General features: G+C 37.4%; 1 protein-coding gene across 14 annotated transcripts in view; it reads left to right on the top strand.

Annotated features, from left to right (window-relative positions):
* Positions 1–15,643, top strand: part of PKP4 (plakophilin 4) — a 251,052-nt gene that overhangs the window by 190,535 nt on the left and 44,874 nt on the right. For 10 of the 14 annotated variants that reach the window (XM_027130862.1, XM_027130792.1, XM_027130785.1 and 7 more), the window contains 3 exons: positions 5,165–5,717; positions 10,809–10,997; positions 12,815–13,034. In XM_027130862.1, coding sequence (XP_026986663.1) covers positions 5,165–5,717; positions 10,809–10,997; positions 12,815–13,034 — 962 coding nt within the window. The remainder of the gene's footprint in view (positions 1–5,164; positions 5,718–10,808; positions 10,998–12,814; positions 13,035–15,643) is intronic. The other 4 variants (XM_027130817.1, XM_027130809.1, XM_027130843.1 and 1 more) reach the window with 3 other exon arrangements.

The raw sequence follows: 15,643 nt of genomic DNA, 5'->3' as shown, positions 1-15,643 counted from the left end.
TCTATTGAGATTATCATATGATTTTTCTCCTGCAGTTTGTTAATATGGTGTATCACATTGATTGATTTGCATATATTGAAGAATCCTTGCATTCCTGGGATAAACGCCACTTGATAATGGTGTATGATCCTTTTAATGTGCTATTGGATTCTGTTTGTTAGTATTTTTGTTGAGGATTTTTGCATCTAGGTTCATCAGTGATATTGGTCTGTAGTTTTCCTTTTTTGGGACGTCTTTGTCTGGTTTTGGTATCAGGGTGATGATGGCCTTGTAGAATGAGTTTGGGAGTATTCCTCCCTCTGCTATTTTGGAAGAGTTTGAGAAGGATAGGTGCTAGCTCTTCTCTAAATGTTTGGTTGCATTCACCTGTGAAGCCATCTGGTCCTGGCCTTTTGTTTGTTGGAAGATTTTTAATCACAGTTTCAATTTCAGTGCTTGTGATTGGTCTGTTTATATTTCTATTTCTTCCTGGTTCAGTCTCGGAAGGTTGTGCTTTTCTAAGAATTTGTCCATTTCTTCCAGGTTGTCCATTTTATTGGCACATAGTTGCTTATAGTAATCTCTCATGATCCTTTGTATTTCTGCAGTGTCAGTTGTTACTTCTCCTTTTTCATTTCTAATTCCGTTGAGTTGAGACTTCTCCCTTTTTTTCTTGATGAGTCTGGCTAATGGTTTATCAATTTTGTTTATCTTTTCAAAGAACCCGCTTTTAGTTTTATTGATCTTTGCTATTGTGTCCTTCATTTCTTTTTCATTTATTTTTGATCTGATCTTTATGATTTCTTTCATTCTGCTAACTTTGGGTTTTTTTTGTTGTTGTTCTTCTTTCTCTAATTGCTTTAGGTGTAAGGTTAAGCTGTTTATTTGAGATTTTTCTTGTTTCTTGAGGTAGGATTGTATTGCTATAAACTTCCCTCTTAGAAATGCATTTGCTTCATCCCATAGGTTTTGGGTTGTGGTGTTTTCATTGTCATTTGTCTCTAGATATCTTTTGATTTCCTCTTTGATTTCTTTAGTGATCTCTTGGTTATTTAATAGCATAGTGTTTAGCCTCCATGTGTCTGTATTTTTTACAGTTTTTTTCCTGTGATTGATATCTAGTCTCATAGCATTGTGGTCAGAAAAGATACTTAATATGATTTCAATTTTCTTAAATTTACCAAGGCTTGATGTGTGACCCGAGATATGATCTATCCTGGAGAATGTTCCATGAGCACTTGAGAAGAAAGCGTATTCTATTGTTTTTGGACGGAATGTCCTATAAGTATCAATTAAGTCCATCTTGTTTAATGTGTCATTTAAAGCTTGTGTTTCCTTATTTAATTTCATTTTGGATGTTCTGTCCATTGGTGAAAGTGGGGTGTTAAAGTCCCCTACTATGAATGTGTTCCTGTCAATTTCCCCTTTTATGGCTGTTAGCATTTGCTTTATATATTGAGGTGCTCCTATGTTGGGTGCATAAATATTTACAATTGTTATATCTTCTTCTTGGATTGATCCCTTGATCATTATGTAGTGTCCTTCTTTGTCTCTTGTAATAATCTTTATTTTAAAGTCTATTTTGTCTGATATGAGAATTGCTACTCCAGCTTTCTTTTGATTTCCATTTGCATGGAATATCTTTTTCCATCCCCTCACTTTCAGTCTGTATGAGTCCCTAGGTCTGAAGTGGGTGTCTTGTAGACAACAAATATATGGGTCTTGTTTTTGTATCCATTCAGCCAGTCTGTGTCTTTTGTTTGGAGCATTTAATCCATTTACATTTAAGGTAATTATCATATGTATGTTTCCATTACCATTTTTAAATTGTTTTGGGTTTGCTATTGTAGGTCTTTTCCTTCTCTTATGTCTCCTGTCTAGAGAAGCTCCTTTAGCATTTGTTGTAAAGCTGGTTTGGTGGTGCTGAATTCTCTTAGCTTTTGTTTGTCTGTAAAGGTTTTCATTTCTCTGTCAAATCTGAATGAGTTCGTTGCTGGGTAGAGTAATCTTGGTTGTAGGTTTTTCCCTTTCATCCCTTTAAATATGTCCTGCCACTCCCTTCTGGCTTGCAGAGTTTCTACTGAAAGATCAGCTGTTAATCTTACGGGGATTCCTTTGTATGTTATTTGTTGCTTTTCCCCTGCTGCTTTTAATATCTTTTCTTTGCATTTAATTTTTGATAGTTTGATTATTATGTGTCTCGGTGTGTTTCTCCTTGGATTTGTCTTTTGTGGCACTTCCTGCGCTTCCTGGACTTGATTGCCTATTTCCTTTCCCATGTTAGGGAAGTTTTCAACTATAAGCTCTTCAAATATTTTCTCAGGCCCTTTCTTTTTCTCTTCTTCTTCTGAGACCCATATAATTCGAATGTTGATGTGTTTAATATTGTCCCAGAGATCTCTGAGACTGTCCTCAATTCTTTTTTCTTTATTCTGCTCTGCAGCAGTTATTTCCACTATTTTATCTTCCAGGTCACTTATCTGTTCTTTTGCCTCAGTTATTCTGCTATCAATTCCTTCTAGAGAATTTTTAATTTCATTTATTGTGTTGTTCATCATTGTTTATTTGCTCTTTAGTTCTTCTAGGTCCTTGTTAAATGTTTCTTGTATTTTCTCCATTCTATTTCCGCAATTTTGGATCATCTTTACTGTCATTACTCTGAATTCTTTTTCAGGTAGACTGCCTATTTTCTCTTCATTTATTTTGTCTGTTTGGTTTTTACCTTACTCATTTATCTCCTGCATATTTCTCTGTCTTCTCATTTTGCTTAACTTACTGTGTTTGGGGTTACCTTTTCGCTGGCTGCAGGTTCATAGTTCTTGTTGTTTTTGGAGTCTGCCCCCAGTAGTTGAGGTTGGTTCAGTGGCTTGTGTAGGCTTCCTGATGGAGGGGACTGGTGCCTGTGTTCTGGAGGGTGGGGCTGGATCTTGTCTTTCTGGTGGGCAGGCCACATCCAGTGGTGTGTTTTGGGGTGTCTGTGAACTTAGTATGATTTTATGAAGCCTCTCTGCTAATGGGTGGGGTTGTGTTCCTGTCTTGCTAGTTGTTTGGCATGGGGCATCCAGCGCTGGAGCTTGCTCTCCGTTGGGTGGAGCTGGGTCTTAGCATTGAGCCTGTGATCTCAGGGAGAGCTGTTGCCGATTGATATTATGTGGGGCCAGGAGGTCTCTGGTGGTCCAGTGTCCTGAACTTTGCTCTCCCACCTCAGAGGCTCAGGCCTGACACCAGGCCGGAGCACCAAGACCCTGTCAGCCACATGGCTCAGAAGAAAAGGGAGAAAAAAAGAAAGAAAAATAATAATTAATAAAATAATAGAAAATAATTCAAATTAAAAAAATAAGAAAGCAATTTGAAAAACATGAAGAGAGCAACCAAACCAATAAACAAATCCACGAATGATAACAAGCACTAAAAACTATACTAAGATAAACATAAAAATCAGAAACAAGTCAGTCGCAGACAGCAAACCCCAAGTCTACAGTTGCACCCAAAGTCCACCGCCTCAATTTTGGGTTGACGCATTGTCTATTGAGGTATTCCACATATTCAGGGTACCTCAAGTTGATTGTGGGGATTTTATCCACTGCTCCTGAGGCTGCACAGAGAAATTTCCCTTTCTCCTCTTTGTTTGCACAGCTCCTGGGTTTCAGCTTTGGTTTTGGTCCCATCTCTGCATGTAGGTCACCCTCAGGCTTCTGTTCCCGCCCAGACTGGACGGGGTTAAAGCAGCAGCTGATTAGGGGGCTCTCGCTCACTCACACGGGGGGATGGAGAGGTACGGTAGTTATAATTGGAATGCAGGGCGAGCCTGCGTTGGCAGAGGCCGGCATGATGTTGTGAAAGCCTGAGGCACACTGTGTGTTCTCCTGCCTACTAATTTTTAAACTCCCTCTTTCTTGCCTTATTGTTTATTTTCAGTCACCTTCCCTCCCCAGATCTTCTCCTTTCCATGGCTATTGCCTTCCCAGAATTGTTGAGTTTGAGCACCCAAGTGGTCTCAGAGCAGGTGTTTCAGCCAGCCAACTGCTTATGACACGTGGAGACAAAACATGTTTCTTCTTATGGCATCTAAGAGTATACAAAGTCTGTGACTCATCCCTTTTCTTCCTTTATTGCCCCAACTAAAAGTGAAAGGGGGTTGATGACAACTGTACTCTAGTAGTCACTAAGGAGATACAGAAAAAGCTTGGTCCTGAGCTTATAACCCACTGCCTCAGTCCAGCCACCATTCTTCTTCATTGTTGTCCTGCATCAAGAAAGGAATCTGAGACTCAGTGTTTGCAAAAGTCTATGGATTCATAGAAGGACTAGCCCTGGCAGAGATGTTCTTCATTTCCCAGTCTGGTCATTTGCAGCTGGCCAGAACTCAGCAGAGATTTTGAGCATACCTCCTGCTGGAACAGATTGTGGGTACTTGTATTTGCATCTCTTTTGATCCACCAGCTTAAGACAAGAGCTTATAAATCAAAGGAGGTAGAAAGAAATGGCTGAAATCACTAGCAGCCACACTTAAGCTAAAAGAAAAGATAGATTGGGCTAACGCACTAATGCAGCACTCACAGAGGAGAGCTGAGAGCACAGGCCCTATCCAAACATTCAATTATTCCACTTTGAAAGAACCTTCCTTTTGTTAATGGGGCCAACCCATAAAGACAGTTGTAAAGGCAGTTATAGATACTGCTCTAGCTTTATCTAGATTAACATATTGGAAAAGTTTTGTTTCGTTTGTTTTGTTTTTGTTTTACACAAATGGGTTAACTTAGCCAAACTTTGACTCGCAGGGTACAAAATAAGTACACTGGTCCAGTGACCCTTCACACTTGCAATACAGCATGGTATGTGTTGTGGAAAATGTGTAGGCAGAGGGTAAAATAATGTAAAGACAAAAGAAAAAAAGAATAGTAAATGTCTTTAGATCTCTCCTTACTGGTTGGTTTTAGTGTTCTGAAGGGGCAAGTTGGAGATTAAACCACCACCAAAAAAAAAAAAAAAATAGTAGAACAAGAAAAACAGAATAAGGAAAAATTAAGATCCAGCTCTACAGCAAAAAAAAGGAAAAGAAACTTAGATGCCTAAAATAAATAGTGAATTCACATTCTATAGTGAGCTATGTACATTTTTTTGTGTAATGACAATGGACACACAACCCTGGATAAACCATTCTCTTTTCTCCCCCTTTCATCAGCCATCAGTAGCCAATCGGGCCATGAGAAGAGTTAGTTCAGTTCCATCTAGAGCACAGTCTCCTTCTTATGTTATCAGCACAGGCGTGTCTCCTTCAAGGGGGTCACTGAGAACTTCTCTTGGTAGTGGATTCGGCTCTCCATCAGTGACCGACTCCCGACCACTGAACCCCAGTGCATACTCTTCCACCACATTACCTGCTCAGCGGGCAGCCTCTCCGTACTCTGCACAGAGACCTGCCTCCCCATCAGCTGTACGTCGGATTGGGTCGGTCACCTCCCGGCAGACCTCCAGTCCCAACGGACCAACCCCTCAGTACCAAACGACCACCAGAGTGGGGTCCCCACTGACCCTGACGGATGCACAGACTCGCGTAGCTTCCCCATCCCAAGGCCAGGTGGGGTCATTATCCCCCAAACGCTCAGGGATGACCGCCGTACCGCAGCATCTGGGACCTTCACTGCAAAGGACTGTTCATGACATGGAACAATTTGGACAGCAGCAGTATGACATTTACGAGAGGATGGTTCCACCTCGGCCAGACAGCCTGACAGGTGAGTACAAGGGGACAGCCCTACACAAAGTCCAGCGGGAAAGTCTTCCATGTAACCGTTGTTGAAACAGAGCATGTAACTTGGAAAAAAGCTTACATTTTTATCTTAAAATTTATACTGCAGACTTCAGGCTGACTTGTCTTTCAGGCTCTATAATTTTTTTTCTTTTTGCGGTACCTGGGCCTCCCACTGCTGTGGCCCCTCCCGCTGCGGAGCACAGGTTCCAGACGCGCAGGCTCAGTGGCCATGGCTCACGGGCCCAGCCGCTCCACGTTACGTGGGATCTTCCCAGACCGGGGCAAGAGCCCGCGTCCCCTGTGTCAGCAGGCAGACTCCCAACCACTGCGCCACCAGGGAAGCCCTGGACTCTATAATTTTTAATGCACCGAATTACACACATTTATATCACCAGACCTCTTTTGTAATGAATACATTTCCCCCATCCCTCACAATATTAGGATATAAGAGGTACTTTTTTGCTTTTTAGAAGAATTGGTTGGAATTCTAAACTGTTTGTTGAGGTTTTTCACAGTGAAATAGTTTTCACTAGCTAGGCGTACCCATACTCAAAACCCTAAGATATGTTAAAAGGTGGTATCAGAATGTCTGTTCAAATTTTGTTTTTTAAAGAAATGCCCTAATAGTGTAGACTAGAATATGGATTTCCTCACTTACTGCCTTGATTTTTAGTATCCTGATGGGAAAGCACAAATTTCTTATGAATTACTACCTTCAAATGCCACTTGTATTAAATCAGAAAGACACCAACCAGGTCACTGGTAGTCCAACTGTTTCCTTCAGGGTTTTTTCACGGCGGGTACCCTACATGATGTATAGACTTGTTCTTTTGATTAAAATGAATTCATCTTTAGCTAGTGTTCTAAATTATATTTTAAAAGTAACATGTACATAATGGTAAAAAGAATTCAAACTATGCAGGGAAATATGAATTGAGAAGTGAAAGTCTCAGCCTTCTCTTTACCCTCACCCAGTCCCACTCACCAGTTTATGTATCTTCCAGAATGTTTGATTACATATATGAGTATATACATCACATACAAATGTGCACACATTGTGTTTCTTTTTTATTTTTAATGCTGTTGGAATTCTATTATATATATCTTCTATACCTTGTTCATTTTTTAATATGTCAGAGTTCTACTTCATTCCCTCAAGGGATGCCTAGGACCCTATTTTATAGATGTATTATAATTTAATCACTTTGCTATTAATGGACATTTAGGTTTTCTCATTTTTAGCTGTTAGAGACAATGATGCAATATATATTATTCCTCCTGCATATTTGCACATAGCTACTAAGATAACTATGGGATCCATTTCTTGAAGTAGAATTGCTGGATCAAAATATGTGTGTATATTTTCTTAATGAAATACTGTCAAATTGCCCCCAGGAAGGTTTTATAGATTTCTATTTATACCAGTAGTTTGAACGCATGTTCCCTACACCTTCACTAGCACTGCATGATGTCAAAGAGTTTCATCTTTGCCAGTCTGGCAGTTAAAAAGCTGTACCTCATTGTTTCAAGTGGCCTGTGTTGAGTAATGACTGAGGTTGATGATTTCATATGTTTATCAGCCATTTTATTGCTTTTCTGCAAACCGTGAGTTCAGGTCGTCTATTTTTTTAATTGGTAAATGCTTATTATACTTGAAATAAATTAACCCCTTGTAATATACTTCTCAGGTATTTTTCTCATTTTGTAATTTGTCTTTTGACTTTGTTTTTGGTATTTCTTATTTACAGAAGTTTTTAATATTTTGTGAAGTAAGATTAATATCCTTTCCGTATGGCTTCTGGGAAAGGTAAAGCCTTTTTGAAATTTTCTGATTGAAGAATCTTGCACAAAGAATTAATATTGAACTTGATTCTGAGCTCAAGGAAATTCCTAGTGGAGAAACTGCCTCTTTTTCATTCAGCCGTTAGAGGGGTGTCCTTGGCTTAGATATTTTCTGGCATGCCTCTGAAAAGTATGCAGCAGAGTGAGGTGGAATCATTTACGACATTCTGCCTCTGAAGGAAACCTTAAGAGATAAATAGTTCTGAGGATTTCTGTGCCCCAGCCCCGCCCCGTGTATGTGAACAACGGCTGTGCAGATATCTATGTTTGCAGTAGAGTGAAGAGGAAGCCCAGGAAAGAAAGTGAGCACATAAAGTACTGTCTCCATGTTTAACCCTGGAGCGCTGATCTCCTTTGGTTTAAAAAACCTGCTTCTCTGACAGTGCAGGTGAAGTTAGACTTTATGTTTCGGGGGAAAAAATTATACGTAGCCTGTTATGGATTTTTTTTTTCCTAGGATATGACAGTCTTCAAAAGAAGTAAAGTGTTTCTTAAAATGTTCTAGGGACGCTTTGGTTTCCATCATCTAGCTACCTGCCCAATTAGTCTGAATGTGGATCCTAATTTGTAAATTCCTCTCTTTTTTTTCTTATTTTAGAAAGTGATGCGCTTGTCATTATATTTACTATGCTTCTGATTTCAAAGGCTTAATAACCTGCTAATTGATAAGCGTAAAGCAATATTTTATAATAGATTCAGACACTTGGATATTTGGTGATCATAATTTAAATGATGTATATAAGTTACTTCCTACAACAGAAAAATATATCTGCCTGAAAATATTCATTTCAGTATAATCATAGCATATCAAGACAAGTTTTGAGAATAAGAAGAATTCATATTTGGAAGATAAATTTATGTTTGTTTTCACTGACTTAAAATATAAAGGTTTTAAATCACAAGGAATATATCATTGAAGTAGGTAAACTAGTATGTAATTGTGGAATTGCAACATATCACTTGTCTTCCAGTTTAAAAGATATTAAGTTATAATAGCCTTTCTGCACAATCATTTTACTTAATCTATAGGGGCTATGTAATTTTGTAATTTTTTAAATGTTAATCTACAGTAGTTGTGTTTTTGTTTTAATGCATGAGTAGGTAAACAAAAATATTTACCATCATAATGTTATTCACAAAGATTTCTAATATCGAGAAATTGCTATTTCACTATAATTCTTAAGTTTTTATTTCCCATTATAGTCTATCACGTACAGTCATTTCATCTCACTAATAATCCTGTAACAGGGGGCTGTTTATTGGATACTTTTTATAGTTGTACGTGGTAACAAGCTCATTTGGTTACCTTTCTTGTGAAATCATAGTAAATGTTTATGAAAGTTTTCATATTATATGGATTCCAGTGAAGATTCCAGCTAGATCCTGGCACAGTGAGAATATCACATTCTGAACGGGGCAGAATGCTTTGGTCTCTTTTCACATCACTGTGGTGGTGAGCCAAGGCGGCTTAGCCAACTTTAGGAGCATCCAGGGCTCAGCTTGCCTCCGCCCAAGTGTTTGCGATCTTCAGAGTCTCACAGTAAATCAAGGGCTCTACTGAATATTAAAATAATGCCTCATACTGATAAGATTTCCAAGAACTAGGTGCATTTTCCTGCCCACTTTACGTCACCATTAACAAAATCAATGCCTGCAACTTTTGTTCAAGATACTCTTGGGCTCTATAAAGAAATGGAGTTTATACTGTGCTAAGAATGAGAAATCTGCCAGTGAATAAAAAGCTGAAATCCTCAGATGAGAACTTTACAACAGCAATCATAATATGGTCTTTAGAGTTACATGGGCTTCCATGAACCCCTGGTGAGCTAACCTCCCTCCTTAACCTTATGTCTGTGGAGGGCTCTGTCCAGTTCGAGGTTTCTCACACCATGTCTCATTGATCCTTGAGAAATAGCTTTGTCCAGTGCAATGACAGATCATGGAGGGGGCTTCCTCTCAGCCCCACCAGGAAGTAGCTCTCTGAAGGGGATGAACTACATTTCCTTTGGGGCTCTGTTTCGTCAATTTTAAAATGGGAAGATTTGGCTGAATGAGCTCCCAATTATAAGATTGTATAAACCTGTGATCTTAATTTTAGCAAGTGAGGAGCCAGTAGCCAAAACCCACATTTGTTCATTTAATTTCTTCCCATGTCACATTGCTGTCCGGGGTTGGTAATAATCATTCATATTAGAAGCTTTAATGTATTAACTTTCTTGCCACTCCTCACTAAGCAACATGTAATTATCACTCACATTCAGGCCCATTCACTTTTAGTTGTCATATGATTAACTGAGCTAACAAGATGTGAGCAATCGTGTCTTTTGGTAATTAGTTACTGTGTTGATTATTTGCAGTCTTTTTAAAAGCGAATATATGCTGACTGACCTCAGATATGTTTGTGCTTTTTCTTGCTCGGATTTAGAATGTAACCTTAGTTGGTATTCTTACCAAGTGACAAATTTTACTTACTAATGAATGATGACACCTCACAAATTTCTGAGCATCATAATGTAGAATATACTAATTCACTTTTTTAAAGAAAATAACATGTTTGGGTTTGAAATTTGCATTAATTATTAATAATTTGAATGAGAGTATTTGAAATGACTTAATACACTAACTTTGTACTTTTCCTTTACACTAGAAAGAAGGTAAACAAGAATCTGGTATTTGGATTCCTAGAAAAACACTTGTTTTGTTTTTTTAATTGTGATAACAAATAATAAAAGAATACTTTATAAATCTTATTAGTTCGCTGATGATATTTTAAACTTTGTAACATAAAATTTCACCTTTTTCTATAAAAATCTTGGATGAATGAATTGAGACAAAGTTCAGAACAGTTCTTGAACATCAGCCTATTTCTAAGTGCTATTATGTAGGTGTCGTCTTAAGTGTTGGGATTTAAAGAGGTGTGGGACATGACGGCGCTCTCTTTTTGGTCACCATCATAAAATAGCTTACAGTTGGGGGATGAATTTCAGAGTATCAAACCATTTAATAATTTCTTATATTTTTTTAAGAAAATTTACTTTTATCCTGCTGCCAGAGGAGAAAGTTTTATTTTTAGAATGTATATGGTATCCCATTCATATCTGTTATCCCTCTTTTGTAAAACTCACTAGGTTTGGTGTCTAGACTCAGCATTTGGTCCTGTTGTTTAGGAGTTATACTTTTAACCTCACCACAGCTTTCAAGTTTTTTAATGATGTAATTTTCCTGCCTGTAGGCTTACGGAGTTCCTATGCTAGTCAGCACAGCCAGCTTGGACAAGACCTTCGTTCAACTGTGTCTCCCGACTTGCACATCACTCCTATCTATGAGGGGAGGACCTATTACAGCCCAGTTTACCGCAGCCCAAACCACGGAACCGTGGAGCTCCAAGGATCGCAGACAGCACTGTACCGCACAGGTTCGGGTGGGCATCAGCTCTGTTCAGCTGCTTTCCCAATTTCACCAGCCCAAGAGTAGAGGATTTTATTGAGATGGATTTCCTGTTAGAGTGAATTCATATTGCCCATTTGGTTGTCAGATAAGCAGCCGTGAAAGCAAATCAATAAACAGTAAAACAGAAGTTCATTTAGTACCTACTTATAAGTGATATATTTTTACCTTAGTTCAATCTGATCAGTGAACACAGTGATTATATTTTAATTCACAAATAAGTTTGTTGAGCTATAAATCCAACTCCTCAGGTTAGAAGCATATCAGATATAGAAAGGAAAGCCTTTTTTGGAATATTTCTTTGTAATTTTTGTTTCCTAGAACACGTATTTAGAGAAAATCCCTACGTGAGCTATTGGCTTATCTTTGATTTAGCATGTATGTAGCCCAAGTGTACGTGGTATTACTCTTTTTTCGTTACTGAATCTCTTCTGAATTCTTAAGTGATAGAATGTGAAATAAATATTCCTTATGATAGACTCAATCTGGGACAGAATGCAATGATGGCAGTTATAAAAGTAGGGAACAGGAATTCACCAGGGGTCCAGTGGTTAGAACTCCGTGCTTCCACTGCAGGGGGCCCAGGTTCGAGCCATGGTTGGGGAACTAAGATCCCACATACCACGTGGTGTGACCAAAAAATAATAATAATAATTTTTAAAATAAGAAAAATAAGAAGCTAGTGCATCACACCCTTGCACCCCCAGACTCACATTTGTGTCACACAGCCGTAGCGGCTGATAGAGCAGAAGCTAGAACCTGTGGCCACGTGAGCTGCCAGATTGTGCTACGGGTGTGGCTTATAAAGTCCCAAGAGGCCGCTTTAAAAAAAAAAAAAAAGTTAGTACAGATTTATTAACGTGCCCATAAATGAATTCCAGGTAGCAATGATAATTCCCTAAAGACACAGCTCTAGGAGCCATACCTCACAGAACACCATGAGGGAGAAGACTGAATTTGAATTGGTTCTTTGCCAAAAACTGACAGTTTGGTCCACTGTGGTATTTTTCTCCTGATAAAATGTACCAATTTTTAATAGATGTTAGTGAAGAAATGTTTCACTCATTATGTTCTGTAAATTGAAGAATTTCTTTATTAGGATTAAGAAGTAAATAGTGTTAAAATATGTTAATTGCAGGAAGAATATGAACACAATCATTGGAGAGATACCTACTGCAATAATTTGGAAAGAAAGGTTAAATACAATGTACAATACTTTATACATAGCATCACGCAATCATTTTAAGGAGTAGCTTTAGAAGAAGTTGATATATCAGTCTTCTTTCCTGTGAAGTATATTTTCCAATGTTATCAAAATACACAAGTCTATAAATAAAATATGTATCGAAATACGTAACCTGTATTCACTAGGTGTCCAAAGTTTGACGGTTTCAGTTATCTATAAGTTTGAATATCTTACGTGTCTTTTATTGCTAAAATGTAGTTATGAAATTTTGTTATCTATTTCTAAGATTAGTTTAATTATTTTCCTTTATTTCACTTTCAGTTTTGTTACTAAATCTTAAACATTAAGACCTACTGTGTAAACAGATTTATAGTTTCATTTTTGCTTTTTCCTGCTAATAAAATTGACATAAATATTGTTTGTGTTATGTTAAAAACTTCAGTGCCTTTGTTAGCACTAATGAGCTAGATTGGTAATACCTAAAAGTAAGCAATTTATATAATTGTTAAAAACTTAACCCTTCTTAAAACTAAAAATATTTTGACTTTGAAAAGTATCACTTTGTGGAGAACATACTAATCTTTTTTAAAATGCTGACTTTCTAGTAGGTGTTGGAAATCTGCAAAGGACGTCCAGCCAACGAAGTACCCTTACATACCAAAGAAATAATTATGCTCTGAACACAACAGCTACCTATGCGGAGCCCTACAGGCCAATACAATACCGAGTGCAAGAGTGCAATTATAACAGGCTTCAGCACATAGCACCAGCTGATGACGGCACCACGAGATCCCCATCAATAGACAGCATTCAGAAAGATCCCAGGCAAGTACTGGTTATGAGTCTCCAGAATGCCACCATATCTCAGGAGTCAACTAGTTCCTTCATCCTGACTTTTTTCAAGTTGCCGTGTCTGTTATAATATCAGTAACTCCTTATCTCTCATATTTCCAGTCGTTTGCCAGCACTGTAGGTCATTGAGGTTAATTTCCCTTTAGAGATAGATTCCTTCTTTCAGCGCTTTAATAATAAGTCAGAGAATGCACAGGTCTGTGTGAATATCTGCAGCACCCACAACTGAAATACTTCATCAAGGCAAACCACCTGGGATACGTCTGAATTACACAAAAGATTTTAAAGATCATTTTATGCCTTTTCCTTTATCTTGGCTGACCTCTTACGTGATGGCTTCAGAAAATGCATATGGTTGTTTTAAACTGGGAAAGACCAGTGTCATGTGCATTTTGAATCATACTGGTCAGTGCCGTGTTGCGCTTTTATCAACTAGGTCCTTCGAAAAGCTTTCTGCCATTTCGGGGAAGATAGTTTACAAGAAATTCTCACATCTCATGAGCAAAAAATATTTGGCAAATAATAGATGTTTCCTGCTTTTAATTTTATTTGGCCATGTAGAAAACGTGTTTTATTAAGATGAGTCATTTAGTACTTGATCGATTTTGGAAAAGTAGCCTCATCTCTTTAATGAAAGTCATTTAAAATATTCAGGAAATAAAGATATTTAGAAACTAAAAGAGAATTTTAGCTTCTGAAAGAGTGAATTTATTTCTAAATTTTAAGCAGCTTGAGTGTTATTTTAAGGCATATATTAACAAGATTTCATTCACTCTTTGCCCACAAATAGTTGTTTCACTGAAAGATTGTTATCATCATCAATTCATTTATAGCAGCCTACCAGCTTATTCTAATGAATTAAAAGCATGAGTGAGGTTTGGTTATTAAAACAAAATAACCTAAGGTACTTTTGAGTTGAATGGGAAGCCCACTGCTTCACTAAAACCACTCCACCTATTCAATCTTTTGCCTAAAATATTTTACAGTGTATGCATACATTTGGTTCTGCTATTCCTATTTGTCACCCTTCTGTTATTTTAAGGATTTCTAAAACTAATTTGTCTAATAACACCTCCAATATAATTAAGTCAAAAATTTTTTACATGATTTTGTTTTTTGTTCTTTTCTTTTTTTAAATTTGTTTGTTTACTTATTTATTTTTGGCTGCATTGGGTCTTCGTTGCTGCACACGGGCTTTTTCTAGTTGCGGTGAGCAGGGGCTACTCTTCTTTGCGGTGCACAGGCTTCTCATTGCGGTGGCTTCTCTTGTTGCAGAGTGTGGGCTCAGTAGTTGTGGCTCACAGACTTTAGAGTACAGGCACAATAGTTGTGGCGCATGGGCTTAGTTGCTCTGCAGCATGTGGAATCTTTTTGAAGTCCTCACAAGAACAACAGACTAGGGCACGCTACTAGATACAGAAATTCTCAAAAGGGTTTTGAATTGTAGGTAATTTAGACCATCCCTTGGCTGAATCTGCAGAGAAAAGAATAGCTACCCAGAAAAGCAGTGAAATATGATAAGAGCTTTGAGTTTAGTATGCATTCCTGAAGACTTCAGTTTTGACCTCTGATATGAGTTGATTCATTATAAAGAAGGATTTTGTGTCTGATAATATACTTCAGTTATTCATAGTATGATAATTTCATAGTCTAATGCATAAAACTGTTATGGCTAGCTTTGATTATGTGAAACTTTACTGATAATGCATTTTGTAAGACGAATAAATGATTATCTTATAATAGGTGCATTTATTTATTTGAAACTGGAATCCAAATGAGTTTAAAGTTTGAATAGTCAAACCATGAAATTAAAAACTCATGATAATTATTACTTAATTTTTAGTTTTAAAAATAGCAAATTTTACTATTTTTATTCACTTCTAAACTTACTTCCTCTGTCATTAATGCTACATTATAGTTAACCTGAAAACTACCCTACAAGACTTAAGAAGTTGTTGATGTTTTATACATAAAAGGAAATGTGTGAGTTTTTTTTAATAGTTGTCTAGTTTGGAAGCAAAATTTATTAATAGTACAGATAGTTCATCTGAAAGGAGTAACAAAGTACTTGTTATGGAAAGTGACAGTGACTGAAAGAATGACAGCATTCATGGTGTTCTTTCTGAGGAGGGCTTCAGCTGTGCCATTCAACAGAATAATTCCATTTACCATCTCCTTGACCTTTAAGTTGTTGTCAAATATTTTACTTCTACATACATTATCAAATCCATAATGTAGTGTTGTTAATTTTACTGTAAATAGTCAGTTGTCTTTTAAAGAAATTAAGCTAAATTAAAAAGATGGTCTTTATATTCACCTGCATACTTAGTTGTAAATAGTTCTCTTCATGTCTTCCTAGAAATTCTAGTTTCCATCTCCACTCATTTCCCTTCAGCCTGAAGAACTTTCTTTAGCCTTTCTTGTGTTGCATGTCTGCTGGCAACACATTCTCTCAACTTTAATTTATCTGAAAGTGTTTTCATTTACTCGTTTTTAAACGATACTTTTGCTAGGTATAAAATTTAGGGTTAATAGGGTGTGGTGTTTTTTTTTTCAGTCCTTTAAAGGATGTTGTTCCTTGT

The sequence above is a fragment of the Aethalodelphis obliquidens genome, unplaced genomic scaffold, assembly GCF_003676395.1.
Source record: "Aethalodelphis obliquidens isolate GAN/ISIS:26980383/991018 unplaced genomic scaffold, ASM367639v1 scaffold2, whole genome shotgun sequence".
NCBI lineage: Eukaryota > Metazoa > Chordata > Mammalia > Artiodactyla > Delphinidae > Aethalodelphis > Aethalodelphis obliquidens.
Note: the sequence above shows the minus strand (reverse complement) of the source record. Positions and strands in the feature narration are given on the sequence as shown.